A 20,141-nucleotide genomic window follows, 5' to 3' on the forward strand; every position below is an offset into this window, starting at 1 on the left:
ATGCTTCAACATTAACTTTGTATGTCCGGCAGTTTTGATAGATCGGCAACAGCTCGATCCCGTCGGTGCCGGATATCACAAAGTTTCCTGTATTTGGTACGATGCAAAGCCAATAAATACCACTAAAAGGCAAAAGCTCCACTTGAGTAGTTAAGTATCCATGGTCAACAAATAAGGTCAGAGACCATAACAAGCTAAAAGAAAAGGCTTACACAAATGCAAGGAAAAGTGGGTGGAAATCCTGCAGACTGGGAGAGCTATAAAAAGCAACAAAGAGATACAAAGAACATAATAAGAGGTGCAAAAAGGAGAATGAAAAAACAATTGCAAGCAATATCAAAGCTAACAGCAAATGTTTTCATAAATACTTTTATAAATAAGAGAAAGAGTGGTTGAGGGGAATGTGGGCTCATTAAAGACAGATGCCGGTGAGGCTATAGTGGACAATAACAAAATGGCAGACTTGTTCAATTAATATTTTGTATCCTTTTTCACAGTGGAGGGAGAGGGCAAAATACCAGCAAGAGAACCTAAAAATAAATCAAGGGTGGATTTAATAAGTAAAAATATTGTTTTGGAAAAAATAATGTGACTTAAGAGAAACAAATTTCCAGGAACTGATGGTTCTCCTCCACCCACCCCCCCCCCCCCACCCCAAGGTATTAAAAGAAATAGGAAGAAATTGCAGGTGCGTTAATCATAATTTTCTAAAGCTATCTAGATTTGTGATGGGTAGATTGTGTCTGACTAATCTAGTTGAATTTTTTGAGAAGGGTCACTGGCGTGGTGGATAGGGGAGTGTCTATGGATGTTGTCTATATGGATTTCCAGAAGGCATTACATAAGATTATCAAAAAATAAAATTAAAAGACAAAAGTGAGGAAGTTATGCTTTAGTTGTTCAGAGCCATGGCAGACTCCATCTGGAGTACTGCATTCAGTTTGGGCATCACACCTTAGGAAAGATATATTGACCTTGGAGGGGATACAGTGCAGATTCACCAGAATGAGACCAGGGCTGAACGGGTTAAAATCAGGACAGGATGCATAAACGTTTTGTATTCCCTTGAGTTTAGGCGGTTAAACGGTGATCTAATCAAGGTGTTTACAGTGATAAAGTGATTCAACAGAGTAGATACAGAGGGCTGGATTTTTTCCAAACTCGGCGGGTCCGGGGCGGGCGACATCCATGGCGTGTGGAAACCCCACATCTGTGTCTATCCCGGCTTCCAACAAGATATTTCGTTGATGGGGCTTGTTAAGCCCGCCCTATTAATAGGAAGCGGGTCTGATGACATCATTTGATAACGCGTCATCAGCTGGTTTCCTTAAAGGGACCATGTCCACAATCATTTTGACAGTTGTCAGTGTTCTGCAGCATTGAGGTGCTGCAAACACTGACAAGCACTGCACAGAGGTGCACGGTTGCATCCAGGTGCTCCCATTACTCCCTCCATATGCTTATCGCCAATGTTCATATAAAGTTTCTGTCAATGTGTTGTCAAACAATGAAATCTTTATTTTCAACACTTTGCCTTCTTGGACAGATCTGTGTGCACTTTTGGAAGTGGCTTAGTGAGTTGCAGTGAATGGTGAGACATAACAGTACCCCCCCCCCCCCCAATGATGATGAGTGTGAAAGGAATGGCTTGGTCATTGTAGGGATGCTTTATGGTATTGGTGTCTCTCTCTTAGGCAGTCCCTCGGAACCGAGGATGACTTAACGTAATTGGTGTGGGTTGATGCCAACTTGGTGCATCATGTGTCAGCCAAGGTGTACAGCGTCAAGTGAAGTAAATCTGGCCATGGTGAGGCCATCCCTGGCCTCCCGGGCAGCAATGTGCTCGGATGCTGATGCCCTGTGTCCTGTGCAGCATCAGGTGATTGCGGAGAAGGTTAGTGCTGTTGTTGGTGCTGCTGGTGTGCCTGGTGATGTTGGTGTTGGGGCTGATTGTGGTGGGATTCTGACGACCAAGGTGAGGTTTTTTCAAGGGCACCGATGCTGCTGGAATAGATGGCAGCCGAAGTTGAGATGACAGAAGTGATCTGTCAATGGTGAGAGAGCTTACTCCAAGGAGGTGACACTGATGGAGAGTTTGCTTCAAACACTTCAAACCTCCATAAAGCTGAAAAGTGTATTCCAAGTCCTGAAGGCTCCAACCTCTAAGATTGGAAAGTGACCAGCTGTGAAATGGTAGGTTTTATACCACTTTTGCAGCTGTCACCTATTCACAGAAATGGAGAGTTGTTTAAAACCCGATACTCTTGCCTGGCGTGATCCCCGAGCGACGTGAACCTCATGGAAAACTTGGGGAAATGGTTTGTACCTGGTAAAATGCTGATTAAATTGCTTTGAACACACTCTTAACTATCTGAGTTGCCTGACCCGCCACTTAGTGAAAAAGGGAAACTCACAAGGAGGCGGGTTCAGAGCAGGATCCCGACCCGCTGTCAATCTTTTTGATTTTGACAGCGGACCCGACTCCAAACCCGCCCTCTGAGCGCTGGCCAGAGAAACTAATTCCTCTGATCGGGAGGATCCAGAACAAGGAGGGTACAATGTTAAAATTAGAGCGAGTCCCTTTAAGAGTGAAACCAGGAAGTACTTTTTCACACACATAGTAGTGGAAATCTGGAACGACAGAGATCAATAGATTTTTTTAGGTAAGGCTATCAATGGATATGAAGTAAAGATGGGTAAATGGAGTTGAGGTACAGATCAGCCGTAATATAATAGGATGACAGAACAAGCTCGAGGAATTGAATGGTCCTACTCCTTTTTCTATGTAAGCATTACATGGTATTACTTGGAATATCTAATCAGTTAATACTGTTTGGGTCACAAACTGTAGTTTTACACTTAGTTGTATGATTTTGTATTAATTGTCAAAATGTTTCCTTTCTGTATGCCTGTTTTCACTTGGCCCAGAAATTGCTGGAGCGGGGCGTCGCACGTGTAAATTGGATTTTTGACCTCGCCCTTCAAATCGTATTATTTTTGTGCTGCAAATGTTTGGAAATGTAAATTAATAATGGCATGGCGACGTCAACAGGGAGGGCATCTGGGAGCTCCTGAACGTCGGGTCCAATAGTCTATCTACTTAACCAATGAAATTTAAGGATAGAGAAAGAAACTGACCAAACAACAGAGAAGGAAATAGGGTGAATTAAAGTCAAAATTTGATACAGAAAGAGAAATAGAGAGTGAAAGAAAGAAAGAGAAAGAGAGAGAAAAAAGAGACAGAAAAAAAAATTAAATTGTAAAATTTAAAAAATCTCGAGGATCAATTTACTACCTGCAGGAGTGATACTCCACAGTTTCATTGTTCCCTTTCTCGGCCGCCAAGGTTGAGTAGCATGTCAGCACCATAAAAATCACGTCATTAACAGGGTCCTTATGACATGCATGACCAGCGCTAAATGGCTGCAGCAAGATTAATTTTATTAACGGCACAAATCCAGAAATTTCATGACACGCAATGGGGAGGCTCACGACAAGATGGTAATTTTTTTGATTTTTTTTGCAAGGCTAATGGCAGAGGTGTGCAAATCGGCCAGCAGTTTGTGGTGAATCGGAACTCATGATATCTCTTCTTCGCCACAAATTGCTGGTATTTTTTACGCACTAATAATGGTGGGGGCTGTGAACTCGCCATTATATTTCCAACGATTTCTGGGCCCTTGTCTTTCTTTTATATAGCCAAGGACTGAATTCCATTTCAGTTTACACCGTAGGGTTGTATTCTCTGTACCTCGCTGATTAGCATTTCAATTTGTATATGTGCATAAACAGTGATTTACATACAATATTAACAGCAATGGATAAGAAGATTTTGTGAAAGACACAGGTCAGTGTAGGTCACATATTGCTGTTTACACTGTCCAAGGAATATTGTGAAGTAATATTTTTTTAATTCCGTGCGATTTTTTTTTTTCGTTTATGGGATGTGGGCGTCACTGGCAAGGCCAGCATTTATTGCCCATCCCCAATTCCCCTTGAGAAGGTGGTGGTGAGCCGCTTTCTTGAACCGCTGCAGTCCGTGTGGTGAAGGTACTCCCACAGTGCTGTTAGGTAGGGAGTACCAGGACTTTGACCCAGCGACGACGAAGGAACGGCGATATATTTCCAAGTCAGGATGGTGTGTGACTTGGAGGGGAACTAAAGGTCCCTTTTCTTAAGAGTGTCAAGACTAAAGTGAATAAAGGAACTGTGGGACCTAGGCCGAGACTTTCCTCGGAGCTGCTCCTGCTCTGCCGCAGTAACTTTGCCGGAGGTGCATCAGAAATTCAAAGAAGTTATGGCAGCAGAGTCGAAGCAGCTCCATGAACATTCACAGCCTTGGATACAATAATTTCAGAAGAATTTATATTAATTCCATCTGATGCAGAATTACACTTTTCACCTATCCGTAGAATGCTTGGTCACTTTCATCTCCAATAGAAAATAATATTTTTTCTGTCAGAGGAAAGATAAATTGAAATATTAATAGCAAAAAACCCATCCAACATCATGGCATCTGAAATAGGCTGCAGCAGTGTATTTGTGGGAGTCCAGGGCAAAGGCTGCTCAAGTAGGAGTACCTCTTATTTAAGATAAATCAGGATTTTGTCAAGCTTCTTCATATTTAGAAATTCATTATTCAGTTATTTTGTCTCAGATTGGGGCATTCCACTACATACCTCGTGAATGCATTAACATTTTTTTAGCTACGTATATTGTTCTATATTTTGAGTAGTGTGAGCAGACTCTATGTATAGATCACTAAACTGTCTCCTGTGCACAAGCAAACAACCTGCACATTTGTATGGGCTTCCGTGAATAAAAACTCATCTTTTAGTGTTTTTGTTGTATTTAACTTTATAGGCATTTGCTGTTACCAGAGATGTCTTTATTCAAACCTGATTATTTTGCCTCAGCCAAATAAATTCAGATGACCACAAGATACATATAGATGAGGAAGGCCATTCAGTCCTATCTTAATTCATACATCCGGAACGACCCTACAGTCCCTGGCATTGCTCCACCTAACTGTTTCATCAATGATTCCTGGAATCTTTTCCTCACCACTCTATCTGGAAGTTCAATCCAAGTGTTGCTCACTCTCTGCATGAAAAAGAACTTCCTGTTATCAGTCCTAAATTACATTTTACTAGTTGGAACCTGTGTCCCCTTGTCCTTTACATGTTCCGTCCACTGGTACTTGAGAATTGCATTGGGGTCCTATTTACATACCATAATGAGGTGCCCACTTTGCCTTTGGCTACCCTTCACAAGCCCCCCTGACAAAGTGGCGATGGGCGGATTGGAGTGGTAAGTTCAGCACCACAATTATCAGAGCGCTATCGCCTTTTACCTCCCCAATGGGGGCAACAAAAATCAGCCCCGAGGTATTTTGAGTGAGGAATAAGTCAACTGAAATGTATAGCCTTTTAAGTTACTAAAATACACAACCACAAACTATTTAATTTTAATAAATCTTAGTTTTATCATAATTTATATTTTGCAGAGAAAACCTTTTGAATATTCTTGTAGTCATAAAATCCATAGGAATGGGATTTCACCTGCCAGTGGATGGAATCCGATCCTTATCTTTGGTAAGTAAATTATTATTTTTTTGTGCCGTTGAATTTATACTATATACTGCTGTCCCTCAACACAACACGTTCTTTTACAATACTATTTCAGGGACAACATTATTTTTACTTGGCCCCAAAATTAGTCTATTTCCATTGACATTCCTAATCCTAAGTAATTCTATATTATTTAGCCATTGAAGGAACTATGCCATACACACACATGTTCCAGTCTAGCCCCTGCATTTAACCATTCTGGGCAGTAGTTTCAGAGGCAACAAAGAACATAAAAGACACCCTTGCGGATCAAGGCCTGTGCATGCAACACCCAATATTGGAGAGTAAACACTATTGTAAAACGCACAAAAGCGCAACTTTTATTGCTAACTGCAGGAAGTTGCTTTCCTCCACTGTGAAGTGCAACCTCCATCACAACTCATGGGTGAAAGATAATGTGGGACATGTATGAAGGGGTAATGTATGAACTCCACCTGTTACCCTGCTAGTCTTCAGTACCCCAATACCAGTTGTTGAACGCACGACTGCATACTAACAGCTAAGATGCTTAATTTAGTCAGTGTTGTCTCCTATGTGACAATGTGATAAGACAAACTTTTTAAGTGATCATGTTGAATGTATTTGTGCTGAAATGCTTAAGAAATATTGAAATTATAGGTGGTCCTTTTATATAATGCATTATGATTTTTTAAATGAGAGAAAATGATTAACTGATCAAAAACATCTCCATATCAGGTTTATTACCAAATAATTATCAATAGGTTAATTTTTTATTATGTGCGCACTTGCAGCGAAAATGTTGCTCAAGTGGACATCAGCATGACCGACTGTGCGCAGCAATTTCTGAACCTCTGGGTTTTGCCCTCATTAGGTCGAGTGCTTCTGGGAGCTTGCACACAGACTGTGCTGCTGCAGCTATTTAAAGGGCTACAGGTAAACTATGGCTTTGGATTTCCATGCCTCCCCCTTGATTAGGGTGTATCTCCAGCATGGGTCATAGACACTGCAGTAGGTCCTAGGCACTGCTGCAGGGGGAGAAGGAGGTGGCCAATGAGCTGTTTAAAAATAAAAATTGCAGAAAGCATTTTAAATTTTACTTATGGGGACTGTGTACGGCTATCCTTTCAGAGTGCTAGCACCGGCCCATCTTCAATTTTTGCCCTGGGCTCCCCTCTGCCGGTCTCTGAATGCTGGATATGGGAGGCTACCAGTAGGTCCTGGTGTGCAAATAATGCAAATGACATGAAACACAGCTGGAGCAATGTTTCCCTCAGGTGCATGTATTTACCATTGTAAATGGTACCTGTGTGCAAACCAGGCATAGTTTGCTCTGACAGGTTACTTTCTGTCCATGCCTGCCCCAGAGTCAGTGAAAAATCAGTGGAAAGCCTGGGCCTATAAATTTAATCTGGCAACTGGCCTTTGAATATTGGTTGGGTATCTCCATTCCAGTTCATTCTTCCTCATCTTAGGCTTTGTTCCTCACTCTAGTATTCTAATTTCTTCAATGAGCACTTTTAAACTGGCTCTCATCTTTCAAGTGCATTAATGTGATTTCTTCAGTTCTTTTTCAACTGCTAATGTATGATCTCAGTTTGCCACACTCTTGTGCAGAATTGTTACTGATTTTTATTTATTTTGCTCAGGTATATGCCCGCTGCCTGTTTTCTATTCCACTGTCAAAATCTACTTTTGCAACTTAAGTAACATGTTCTGCAGTCTTGGTAAGATCTTGGTAGCTTATTCATAATTATGTTGAGGTTTATGATCACTCTCAACAAAATTTCTTGCATATGCATATTGGTGGAACATCTTGCAACCAAATAGTGCAGCTGCAAGTTCTTTCTCTATTTGGGCAAAACCTGCATTGAGCTGGTGTGAATGCTTGTGAGTCATACACTATAGGTTGTTCCTCCTGTAGTACTACTGCATCCATTCCTGAAATGGAAGCATCAACACTAATCCTCACCTGCTAGGACATACTGTAGTATTTTAACACTGGGATTTCCACAAACAGGCAATGCACTTCAAAATCCCATCATGTCCTTCAATCCAATGGTATGGGTTATGTCTTTTTCAAATAGTTTTCTGAGTGAATTTGAGACATCTGGTAAATTAGACAGGAAGCTACTGAAATAACTCACTATGCCAAGATAGATATACCGTTGAACTATTGGGTTTCTTCATGTGTTTGATTGCTTCAGTGTTTATTTCATTGGCTTTAAGTGCTACTGCTGAAAGTGTTTCCTATGTAACTGATCTCTTGTACATTGAACTTGCACTTATTTATACTGAGCTTCATATTGTGTCCTCTTATTTTATACCTCTAGTTCCTTTTTTCCAATCTTTGGTCATGTGTTCTCTCTCCAAATCAGGATATCTATATATACTTCCTGTACGTATTAACCTTACTTCCTGTGTTATGCTTTTATAACAGAACACATGTATGTCATTGTATCACAATGGAAAAACCCCATAGGAACATGTCAACATTTATGATGGGGAAAACCCTATAGCAACATCCCAACATTTCACTGTCACAGTTTATTGATGAACCTCCAGCTGTGATTCATTAACTTAAAGAGGGCAAATACCCACAACATTTACAGCTCTCCCTGGCATTCTCTTCACAGAGGGCTAGGAATATCAGACTAGCACCTTGCTGCCACACATCTGGGGCACTGGCTGTTCCGGCTGAAGAATTCATTAAAAAAATTAAATCAGCCTTTTCTCTGTTGTTGCATTCCTGACGGCAATCAATCACTTTCTGATCAATTATTACCAGGAAAACAGCATTAGGCCCTCACTTCGATGATGGTCCAGTAAGTTTGTCTGCATCTTTCAGGTGGGTCCATGAAAGGCAGAACTAAGATTTCTGGCTTGGAAATAATCCTGCCGCTCTTGCGTCTTTCAGTGACTTCAAGAGAGAAGGCGGCAGCCACAGAAAGTACCCACCCCACTGTCTGAATTTTTGCTCATCTGGAAAAAGAGGCGGAGACCAGGCAGAACAGCGTCTCACCTCAAACTGTGCCCCCGCCCAGTGTGCATCAATGTCCCTCATCCCAGGCCTGGGATTTTCAGAGCCCTTATTGCCTAGATTTCGCAGTTAAAATAAAGTTGAGACTATCGGCGCTCACCGTTATTAAAGTGTAATTCGGATGGCAACTTACGGCGACCGTATATGCACAGTTAAATGTAGAAATCAGGAAGTTGCTGTCCAAGTTGCCCTGCTCCTCCAGAAGCTTCGCTATAACAGTATCTCACCGAGCGACTCAGCATTAAAACACATGGAGTTGCGGTACTTACGTGATAGATACCCACTAAACTTACCAGAAAAAGTTAGGGCTTGTCCATTCCAGTGTAAGTAACTTTTTAACGATGTGATAAGTCTTAATTACTGCCAAACAACCTCTCTGGCATTGAAATTAACTTTCACAAGTGTGGATTCTTATTCCTTCAGATTTCAATTATTGTTGGAGATTTTTTTTAATTAAAAAATTTAAATAAAAGTTTTTCTTTTTAACTTTTTCTTTCTGTCTCTTTTATCTCTCTTAATCACATCTTTCTTTCCCTCTCTTTATTTCGCTTTCTGTATATGATTTGACATTGAATTAAATATTCTAACTTACACTACCTGGTTTAGACTCTGCAGCCAGAATTTTCCCCTAAAACAGGTGGGTTTGGAGCTTGAGGGCAGTTAAATTGTGATAAACGGGATTCCCAACCTGATCCCGCCTCCAACCCGCCCACTTCTGGTTTTAATGGAGGCAGGATGGGGTGCAGGCGAACAACCCGCTCCTAGGGGGCAGTACGTCAATTTAAATATTGTAATGAAGCTGGAAGCCTCTTTTTTTTAAACCTCCATTTTGAATTTAACTGCCTGTGGACGGGTTTCACACAATTCATGAAACCCGGCAATTAAACTGAGGTGGGGACTGCTGCATCGAGGAGATAAGTGGCTTTATACCTACCTCCTAGATCCAGGGTCCCTACCTAACCCACCCCACCCCAGCCTCCAATAGCCTCCCCAGGCCTCCGATCCCCACCATGAGGCCTCCCCCACCCCCCACCCCCCCCAACCGATAATGCTGAGGCCAACCACAATACTCCGGTGGCTGGCCCCGATCCTCTCTTCCCCCCCGCACCCCCCCCCTGCCGATCCTTGATCCCTGACCATGCCGACCCCACGATCCCTCCCCTGGACCAACCCCTCGCATCTGAGGCCTACCCGCCTGCAGCCAGCCAGCCTCCCAATCTGGCTGGCTGTGGGCGGGAATCCAAGGCCTCACATTCAAATCCGGCCCAGCCGTTAAAGTCGGCAGGACCTGCAGGAAACCTGGCCTCCCTCAGACGCCCCCGCCCCCAACCCGCCTCCCTTAAGAAATTTGCAGCCTGCTTGTCTCAGTAAGGATTCTTCAATCTGGTTAAAGAAATACACAGTTGCTTGCCTCTGGTCACACAGATCCCAGATTCCCTGTAGAGGGCGCTGCACCAAAATGGCTTTCTAATCACAGCACGTTCCAGTGCAAAATCCCATAGAAAATCTGTGGGCACTGTTCATTTGCCACTGAGAGCAAAATCCAGGTCTATGTATTGTGACTGGATTTAAAGGGACACTCAATAATTCAAACCTGCATTTTTGTTACAGCTGTCTCAAACTGATTCCTCAATTGGGTTAATTCAAAAGACACAGTCTAATATAGATCTCCATAGCACCTGAAGAGTTTGGGTGTGCCCAGTGAGGAGTCCACAACCTCCAGCGCGGCATGACCATCTGACCAAGCTGCAGAATGTCACGGAGCATGGGGCCACTCCGGGGCCCTCTGCAGTGAAGCACATTTTGGTTGAGGTTCCAAACTCGGGGGTAGCTTCTTTCAGGAACAACCCTGATTCCCTCCTTATTGTGAGGCTGAATGTTTCCTTGAAGCAGATGGCTCAGCTCTGTAACCGACTCCATGTTGACCCAGAGCTTGTGGAGGTGTACTACCCTTTGATCATTATCTATTAGGTGTGCTAGAGGATAATAGTGGATGCAGGCAGTCTATTTCTGGTGCCGACTAATCTCCCTGGCATACCTTCTTTGATCCTATCGTCTTCATGCATTAAAATCTGTGCTTTGTAAGGCAGTTGAAGGCAAACCCGTAATTTTATTTTTAAAATGCCTGTGTTTCGTTAAGAACTTCCTTCCCTGCATGAGAGAATTTTACAGCTGTCTGAAACTGATTCCAATTAATGCCAATCTTAAATGAATGGAAGTAGCATTTCTGCCCAAAGCATGAAAAATGGAAGCTTGAATATCAGTGTCCTTATTTAAATATTTTATGCACGCATAATGAAGCTCTCACAACATCTCGGAGTTAATATGGTAAAAAAAATACCAAAGTGTAGGAATAGTCTTATCGGCATTAGATCTTGCAAATGAGAACGAGTAACTTATTCCATTGTGGAGTCACCAGTTCATGACAAAATAATTTTACACGGTTGAATGCCAGTGGAACTGTTCTCGTACATTGAAATTTTTATCCCAAAAACTCTTAAATTATTGCTGATAATTGTTCAAATCACCTTTGCAAATTGTTTTGCTATATGAAATCTAGCATAAACAACTGCAATTAGTTCTGACTAAAAAAAGTTGTTCCTCACTACCTTATGTATTGTGTTGTAGAATTTTAGAAATATGTACAATTAGGATAGGGTCAACACAAAGTTCACTCGTTCAACAGATTGAATTTGTCATAAGAATCATTCTCAAGGTCATCTTAACCTTGCATAGTTTTCACTAGTTCACTTGGTTGAAAATTAATTATCAATCATCCAAAGGCCTCTAGAATCATTTATATCAATGGAATTTGCATTACATTGAAATTCTGATGGTCTCCTTAATTGAAACAGAAGTTCAGACCAATTTTTAAAGCTCCTTTCCAGTCGTCATAAAATTCATGACCAGAAATCACTTTTAAGGTTGTTACTTGAAAGGAATATTAAGATTTTATGCACAACATATAAAGAAAATCCTAACTTTAGTCAAAGATACACAAAAATGTAATAAAGCTGAAGAATTTTAAAATGTTATTTAACTTTGTGAAGTTTACTCAGTCACTCACCTCATGTCTGATCGTTTTGCATAGTTGCCACCTCCCCCTGACAGAAATAAACATACCAGCAGACAAAATGCCTCCCCTAATAGTGCCTGACAGAATAAAATAGTAGATAAACATTGGGAGATAACATTTTTGGGGAGTTTATTATTTGCCATGAACTGAAAATATACATCTTGCACAGTTGACAGCATGATTTAATTTAAGTGAATAATCCTGCTATGCTAGATCATTGCTAATATATAGAACTGTAAACTAGCAACGTGAGCATACACCTGCTATACTGAGTCAAACCATATATATTGTAGTCATGCTTTCTAGCAACTGGTGCACAGCACTGCAAATCCAACTTGTGTTGCCCAAAGCATATATCTTACGCAAGACATATACCATCAGTCTACCTTCATGTTTCCCTTATTCTTGCAGCAATTATATATTCTTTATGATCAGCTACTGACTCCCAAAATATATCCCCAGATCAAGGAAAACTGCATGCTTCTTATTACATTAAGTTAAGAAATGAGTGATCATAAATAAGGCATAGTCCATCCACCAACATATATATATATATTATCTATATATATAAAACAGTATGTGTCTCTCTGTCTGTCTCTCTGTCTGTCTCTCTGTCTGTCCGGCTATACAATCAAAAGTTATAGAGCGTACCTACACATATGTTATATCAAAAGAAAGCTTAGCATTAGGGGGCTCTCATAGGCGTATTTACTTTTTGGTCGGACAAAAATTGTGCCGACGGTATACAAAAAATGTTCAAAATTCCACTCATTATCTGCTCATTAGCATTGAGTGACGTGAAGGTTGGGCGGGTTCATTGCGCGTGCGGGCGGGCCATCCTAGAGTCGAGTGACGTGACGATTGACCAATCCTACAGTTCAGTGACCTGACGGTTGACCAATCGGTGTGTGTGTGGGCGGGCCTAATCCTTCTGAGCGGAGGTGAGTGGCCGCCATCTTGATTCCAAACTCTTCATTTCTTTTTCCCACTTTCTGCGTGTTTCTTTTCAAATCTAGATTTCCAGCAAAAAAAAGTTGCTTTTAAAACACAAATTTGTAAATCTTTTCTCTAACCTCTATATTTTTCCTACCTTTCACCGTTTTGGCAGGCCCCGAAGCCTGGGCCTCTGTTGCCCAGCCACACCCGAGCTAGGCACCTCCCGTCAATTGTCCCTCTGCTTGTGGCAAGCTCCTCCCCCCCCCCCCCCCAGTCTCCCCCGTCACATTACCTGGGGCAACTGCGTCGGCCGCGAGGGACATGAGACTGGCACAGGGTGCGCACGCAGCAGGCGACACACACAAGTCCGAGGCACAGAGCGCAATGAGAGGGAAGCCAGCAGGTGAGCGGCGGCGTCTCTCTCTTCCCCGCGCAGCGCGCAGGCCCAGCCGCAATCGGCAGTCTTGAAGCCGGCTCGGGCGGGGGGCCGGTGCTCGGGAGGGCGGGGCTCGGGAGGGCGGGGGCGGGGCTCGGGGCTCGGGAGGGTGGGAAGGGGTTACCCTGGCAACCGGGCCTGGCCCTCTCTCACAGCCTCAAGCCGGCTGATGCTCGTTCCCGGGGCTTGGCTCTAGCGCAGACCCAGCCGCGATCGGCGGTCTTGAAGCCGGCTCGGGAGGGCGGAGAGTGGGGCTCGGGGGTGTGGGGCTCGGGAGGGCGGGGAAGGGTTACCCCGGCAACCGGGCCCGGCCGTCTCTCACAGCCTCAAGCCGGCTCACGCCCGTTCCCGGGGCTTGGCTCCATTTGCGGCCGCATGCCACTCACCCTATCTCTCTCCTTCCCTCTATCTCTGTCTCCTCCCCCCCTCCCCTCTCCCCGTCCCCTCTCCCCCTCAACCCCTTCCCCTCCTCTCCCCCCTGCCTCACCCTCTCTCTCTCTCTCTCCCCCTCTCTCTCTGCCCCTCCCTCCCCCCTCTCTCTCTCCCTCCCCTCTCTCTCTCCCTCCCCCTCTCTCTCTCCCTCCCCCTCTCTCTCTCCCCCTCTCTCCCCCCCTCCCCCTCTCTCTCTCCCCCTCCCTCCCCCTCTCTCTCTCTCCCCCCTCCCCCTCTCTCTCTCCCCCTCCCTCCCCCTCTCTCTCTCGCCCACCTCCCTCCCCCTCTCTCTCGCCCACCTCCCTCCCCCTCTCTCTCGCCCACCTCCCTCCCCCTCTCTCTCGCCCACCTCCCTCCCCCTCTCTCTCGCCCACCTCCCTCCCCCTCTCTCGCCCACCTCCCTCCCCCGCTCTCTCGCCCACCTCCCTCCCCCTCTCTCTCGCCCACCTCCCTCCCCCTCTCTCTCGCCCACCTCCCTCCCCCTCTCTCTCGCCCACCTCCCTCCCCCTCTCTCTCGCCCACCTCCCTCTCTCTCCCCCTCGCTCTCCCCTCCCCCTCTCTTCTCCCCCCAGTCGCGCTCTCTCTTCCCCTCCAGTCGCTCTCTCTCTCTTCCAACAACAACATGCCCTCAAAAAACCCTCGGCACCGCCGGGCACTTTGGCTAGTATATATATATGTGGATGCATTATTTCGAGAATATCATTCCATCATGTATAGAGCAAGTGATTATTTGGCACAATGCAACATCCTGTAACAAATCCCATAAATTTCTATACTTACTGCCTGAGTACTGAAGTTTTGCATTAAAAGCTCGAGGGAATGAAAATGCCAGTTTCTGAGTGGATTAAGACAATACCAAATCACTTACTGCTACAAGTCACTTGTCCTAACCATAAACGAGCAATTCAAACAGAAAAATTGAAAACAAAAAGATGAGTAAAGGAAGAAAAAGAGACTCACTCAATGTGGCACACACACACCCATCCACTGCTCCAAAAGGTTGGTCACCATCATGAGGATTATCTTTCCAGCTGTAGTATCACAGCAGGGGGCGGCGGGGCTTCTGCCCACCACTCCAACAACACCAGAATTCCGACCAGCTTTCCTGTGTCAGAGATCAGCCGGTATACACGGCAAGCTCCTTGTGGCACTCCTGCCGCCTAGGGGACGTGTGCTGTTGCTTAGCTGTGAAATTCTGGTGGTTCTGCAGTTAAAAGGTTAGAAGCAACCCGAAGATGAAAAGATTGGCATCCTGATCGGACTTGGCACAGACTCTACACGAGAAAGCAAGTGGGGGGCCAGAATAGAGGAAGCGGAGACTGCTACATGGTCCACTCCCTCCATTGGGAAGACCCTGGGTCAATACCACCACTTCCCAGAACCTACAGCAGTATGTGGGGCAAATGGGAGGGAAATACTCCTGGGACCTGGACCTGGCCCTGCCCCCACCCCACTTGCATATGTTGGGCAGGGAAGGAGTGGCTAGTGGCAGGAGTGCAGGGACAGATATTTCTGGTGAGGCGGTGGTAGGCCTCACTGCTCATTTTTTCCATGATCCCACCCAATTTCAGGTAGGATCATGGAGGAAAATCTGACTCATTGCTTTATATTACTTAACTGGAATATCAACTATTCATAGGTTAGTTACATGATCAGATCTAACATTGAGCCCACCTACTATTTAGGTGATGAAGTGGATGGACATAATGGCTGGAATTTTCCGGGAGATCAGCGGGCAGGATTGGTGGCGGGTCGGGTGAGAAAGTTTTTTTGACAGCGGGTCGGGACCCCGCTATGAACCTGCTGGCACACACCTTTCCTAATGTCGGGTCTGTCAGCATTGAGCAGACCTGACATGCAGCGGCAGGGGACCCAATTAAGCTGATTATTGCCCTGTTGACATCATTAATAATACATTTAACCTTACCTTTTCTCTTTAACTGCTCGCCCATGGGGTCCACGCTGCTCGGGGATCACGTCTGTTAAGCTGAGGCGGGAGTTGAATGGCCATTGAATGAACTGATTACTTGAAAGCTTAAAATGTGCTATAAAAGTTTTCACCTCACAGCTGTTCACTTTCCAAGCTGTTGCTTAATCCATTTGGAACATAGATTGCGCTTTATGCAGGCTGCAAGTGTTTGGAGCAAACTCTCTATCCAGCGTCACATCATTGGAACAACCTCTCTCACCATTGACAGCTTACTTCTGTCATCTCAACATCACCTGCCATCTATTCCATCAGCATGGGTACTGTTTATACTGTTACACCTTGGTCCTCAGAATCTGACCACGATCAGCCCCAACATCAGCAGCACCAACAACAACACCAACCTTCTCCGCAATCACCTGATGCTGCACAGGACAGAGGGCATCAGCACCCGACAACATTGCTGCCTGGGAGGCCAGGGATGGCCTCACCATGGTCACATTTACTTCACTTGACGCTGTACACCCTGGCTGCCATATGATGCGCCAGGTTGGCACCACCCCACACCAACACCATAAAACATCCCTACAATGTCCAAGCCATTCCTTTCACACTCACCACCATTGCAAGGGGTACCGTTATGTCTCACCATTCACTGCAACTCACTAAGCCACTTCCAAAGGTGCACACAAATCTGTCCAAGAACGCAAAGTGTTGAAAATAAAGGTTTCAATGTTTGACACCACATTAATAGAAACTTTACATGAACATTGCATAAAACACCCAAGTGCCTACCCTCGTGTATGATTATACTAGGATGAGGGGTGGCTAGTGAGATGGGGATGTGATAATGTAGATAGATAGAGGAGAGGGATGGGTAGATGTGCAAGGTAAGTTGGTGTGAGTAAGGATGTGCAGGAGTAGGGTAGGGAAGGCAGAGTGATGGGGATGTGATGAGAGGCACAGCAGGATGAGGTTGAGTGTGGCTTTCTACTAACGTTTCGTGATCTACTGAGATCATTGAAAGGTTTGCGCCACTGCACCCAGGTCCTCCTGCTTGTGCCGTGCCTTCCTCTGCCATGCAACCAGGCTGTTTAGATCTCCTGGGGTGGTCTCTTCCACCCATCGGAAGGGAAGAGGACCTCCCTGAGTGCTGTGACTCCCTCCATAAACATATAGAGGGAGTCATGGGAGAACCTGGGTGCAGCCCTGCACCTCTGTGCAGTGATTGTCAGTGTTTGCAGCACCTCAATGCTGTAGTACACTGACAGCACAAATATCAAGATAAATGTGGACATGGTCCCTTTAAGGAAACCGGCTGTTGATGCATCATGAAATGACGTCACCAGACACGCTTCCTCTAATTGGCCCAGGGAAAGCGCTGGGCAGGCTTAACAAGCCCTATCAAGGGAAAGTAATTTCACTGAGCGAGATGGAGCCAGCAGCGAGGCCGCGACCCGACATCGCCCGCCTCGGTAAGTAAAATCGTGGCCAATGTATTTGACTTAATTTATACATTATACTATAGTCCCACCCCACAAGGAAACCATTATGTGAGTATGGCTACTGCAATTGTTCCTTCAGACTTCATCTCATCACTGGGAAATAGCCTCCAACACATCTGTATATCACAGGATCTTTAGTTAATTTACTTTTTTGGGGCAAATAGATCAAAGAGGTCTCTATCGGGTAGATTGCAGCTCGCAATGTTGCAACGACCCTTTCAGTGATACCTTTGTGGTGCCCTGCTCTCCATGCTTCGCACTCTTGGACCATCGTTTTCAATTCAAGTTTGTAGTATGTCTAAAAGTCTTCATTTCATATGATCCATAAGACTGTGGTACAACATAATAAATGATACACTTGCTGATCAAATGGAACAGTAAATTATTAAGTTTACCTGTCATCCTATTTGTGCTTTATTGTTAAATAGTTCATACATAAGTGCAGTTTAAATGTTTCAGTGACAAAGGGCATCTTTGTATTAGCCCACAAAGAAAATTATATTTCCCAGTCTATAATAGATGTAAACTAAAAGTTCTCTCTGGAAGATTTTCCATTAACACAGGATGCTTGACTTAAAAATATATATTTTTACTTTGTTTTAAAGAGGCTAATGGCATTTCCATGGCATTGTTCTGCTACTTGCAATTATGCATCTGGCTCATTAGAAAACTTATATTTACAGGGTCTTTTTGGATGAATAAGTAAATACAGAGGGAGGCATTATGCATCAAACCCAACAGGCAAGCTTAATGCAGGTAGACTATATTTTACGAAGCTAGCAGAATCAGGACTGTGTCTGCCTATGGCTTGGGTGAGTCTGCGCTGGCAGTGAGGAAGACAATTTGGCAAGACCAGTCTTTCCTCCTAATTTTAATGGGCTTTTTGTGGATGAAAAACTGGAGCATGGTGTCTGGCTAGCAGCATGATTGCTTGGGGGGTGGGAAATCCGAAAGGCAGCAGATCTTGGCTTGTCATTAAAGGGAAGGGGAAATTTTGTTTTGGCTAATCTTCTGCTTCCAATAGAAGAACAGTGAGCATAGAGTCATAGGGCTGGATTTTGGTAGTGGAGGTATGTAGGAGGCGGGACTACAACTTTCGGGGTTGTAGTCCCGCCTCCATCGAGTTGTGGCCAACCCACGCGATTTTCACTTGATTGACCTTGTTGAGCCCACCCAGCGGGCTCAGCAGGCCAATTAAGGGCTACCCGGCAACAGGTGATGTCACAGATTGACATTTCATCTGTCAAGAGCTTTTGACAGATGAAATATCAGCGTTTGACAGCTCTTTGAAGCTGTCAAACACTGACAATCTGTACTCTAAGTTAATTCCTTCCTCTCAGGTTGATTTAGAGATCTCTCCAGAACAGAAAGCTGAATGCTGCAACTTTTGACAGCTCGCGGCCATTCTGCTTTCTGTGCCGGTGAGATGAGTGACTCCCGAGACCTGAAGGAAGGTAGGCTGTAAAGGTAAGTAAAGGTAATTAAACTTCTTTAAACACTTTATACACACACCAAACACACTTACCTCTGCACTCATGCACCCATCACTCACCTGAACACCGGACAGCCCAACGGTCCGCCTCGCTAACTTGGCGTGGTTTGGAGCCGTCGGGAATCCCACACTTCAGCAATAAAAATAGGGATTAGGCTAAAAACTGCCTGTTAACTACCTGGCTTAATTGGCACCAATCCCCTACCCGCCTCGGGGAGGCGGGTCCCTGCACAGGTCAGGTATCCGCCTCCTTTGAAACTGGCATAGAGGCGGGTTGGGGGCGGGATGGGTTTGTGCCCCCCAATTTCGAGATTTTAACCCCCCACGCGCCTCCAATCCCGCCTCCACGGCCCAATGAAAATCCTGCCCATAGAGTTTTACAGCACAGAAAGAGGCCCTCCAGCCCATCGTGTCCGCGCCGGCCATCAAGCCCTGTCTATTCTAATCCCATTTTCCAGCACTTGGTCCATAGCCTTGTATGCTATGGCGTTTCAAGTGCTCATCTAAATGCTTCTTGAATGTTGTGAGGGTTCCTGCCTCTACCACCCTTTCAGGCAGTGAGTTCCCGATTCCAACCACCCTCTGGGTGAAAAGGCTTTTCCTCAAATCCCCTCTAAACCTCCTGTCCCTTACCTTGAAGCTATGCCCCCTGGTTATTGACCCCTCAACTAAGGGGAAAAGTTCCTTTCTACCTCAGTAACAGAAAAGTCAACAGAGTTGCATAAAGAAAGACTTGCACTTATATAGGGCCTTTCATGACCTCAAAGCGCTTTACAGCCAATGAAGTACTTTTGAAGTGGAGTCACTGTTGTAATGTAGGAAACGCAGCAGCCAATTGCGCACAGCAAACTCCCACAAACAACAATGTGATAATGACCAGATAATCTGTTTTTGTGATGTTGATTGAGGGATAAATATTGGCCAGGGCACGGGATAATTCCCTGCTCTTTAAAGTAGTGCCATGGGATCTTTTACGTCCACGTGTGAGAGCAGATGGGGCCTTGGTTTTAACATCTCATCTGAAAGACGACACCTCCGACAATGCAGCACCCCCTCAATACTGCACTGGAGTGTCAGCCTTGATTTTTGTGCTCATGTCTCTAGAGTGGGACTTGAACCCACAACCTTCTGGCTCAGAGGTGAGAGTGCTACCCAGTGAGCCACGGCTGACACTCCACTAAAGAAACAAAGGCACTGTATTTACATGGGACAAGCAGGCAGAAGCGCCACTTTGGACACATCTGTGGCACTTCCCTGCCCATGTCAGCCGGAAACCCACCCTCTAAACTCTCCTTCCACAGCCCCCAGATCAAAAATGCCTAGAGCCAGTTCTTCAAATCTGGACAGCTTTCGAATGGAAAATTCTCCACCAGTGTGTATCTGTGTACTGTGGTTGTGAGCAATACTCTCTTGAAAACAAGACATCCAAAAGTTAGAAATTGGTAGAGCACACATATAGCTAACCCAATGGTCAGTACTCATCCCTCCCTGTTGAGTGTGCATTCTAATAAGTAAAGTATCTCATTTCTGGTGGCCATTCAACATTTGCATCTCAGTAAGGGCTATTCATAGGCCCTACAAAAAGTGTGTCCTATGGCTTATCTGTAATGAGTGTGTAAAAAAGGAAAAAGGTTGTCTCCGTGCTTTTCATGCTACCTCCGAGGGTGCTGCAGCTCACAAATTTGGTTTGGGCCATGAGGTCAGAGATG

General features: G+C 44.9%; 1 protein-coding gene across 1 annotated transcript in view; it reads left to right on the plus strand.

Annotated features, from left to right (window-relative positions):
* The window catches only part of cped1 (cadherin-like and PC-esterase domain containing 1), a 289,359-nt gene that overhangs the window by 249,110 nt on the left and 20,108 nt on the right, over positions 1-20,141 (plus strand). The window contains exon 20 of the mRNA XM_086009209.1: positions 5,507-5,594. Within this exon, the coding sequence (XP_085865335.1) occupies positions 5,507-5,594 (88 nt within the window). The remainder of the gene's footprint in view (positions 1-5,506; positions 5,595-20,141) is intronic.

The sequence above is a fragment of the Somniosus microcephalus genome, chromosome 16 (assembly GCF_052327205.1).
Source record: "Somniosus microcephalus isolate GS21.2 chromosome 16, FLI_Smic_1.0, whole genome shotgun sequence".
Lineage (NCBI taxonomy): Eukaryota > Metazoa > Chordata > Chondrichthyes > Squaliformes > Somniosidae > Somniosus > Somniosus microcephalus.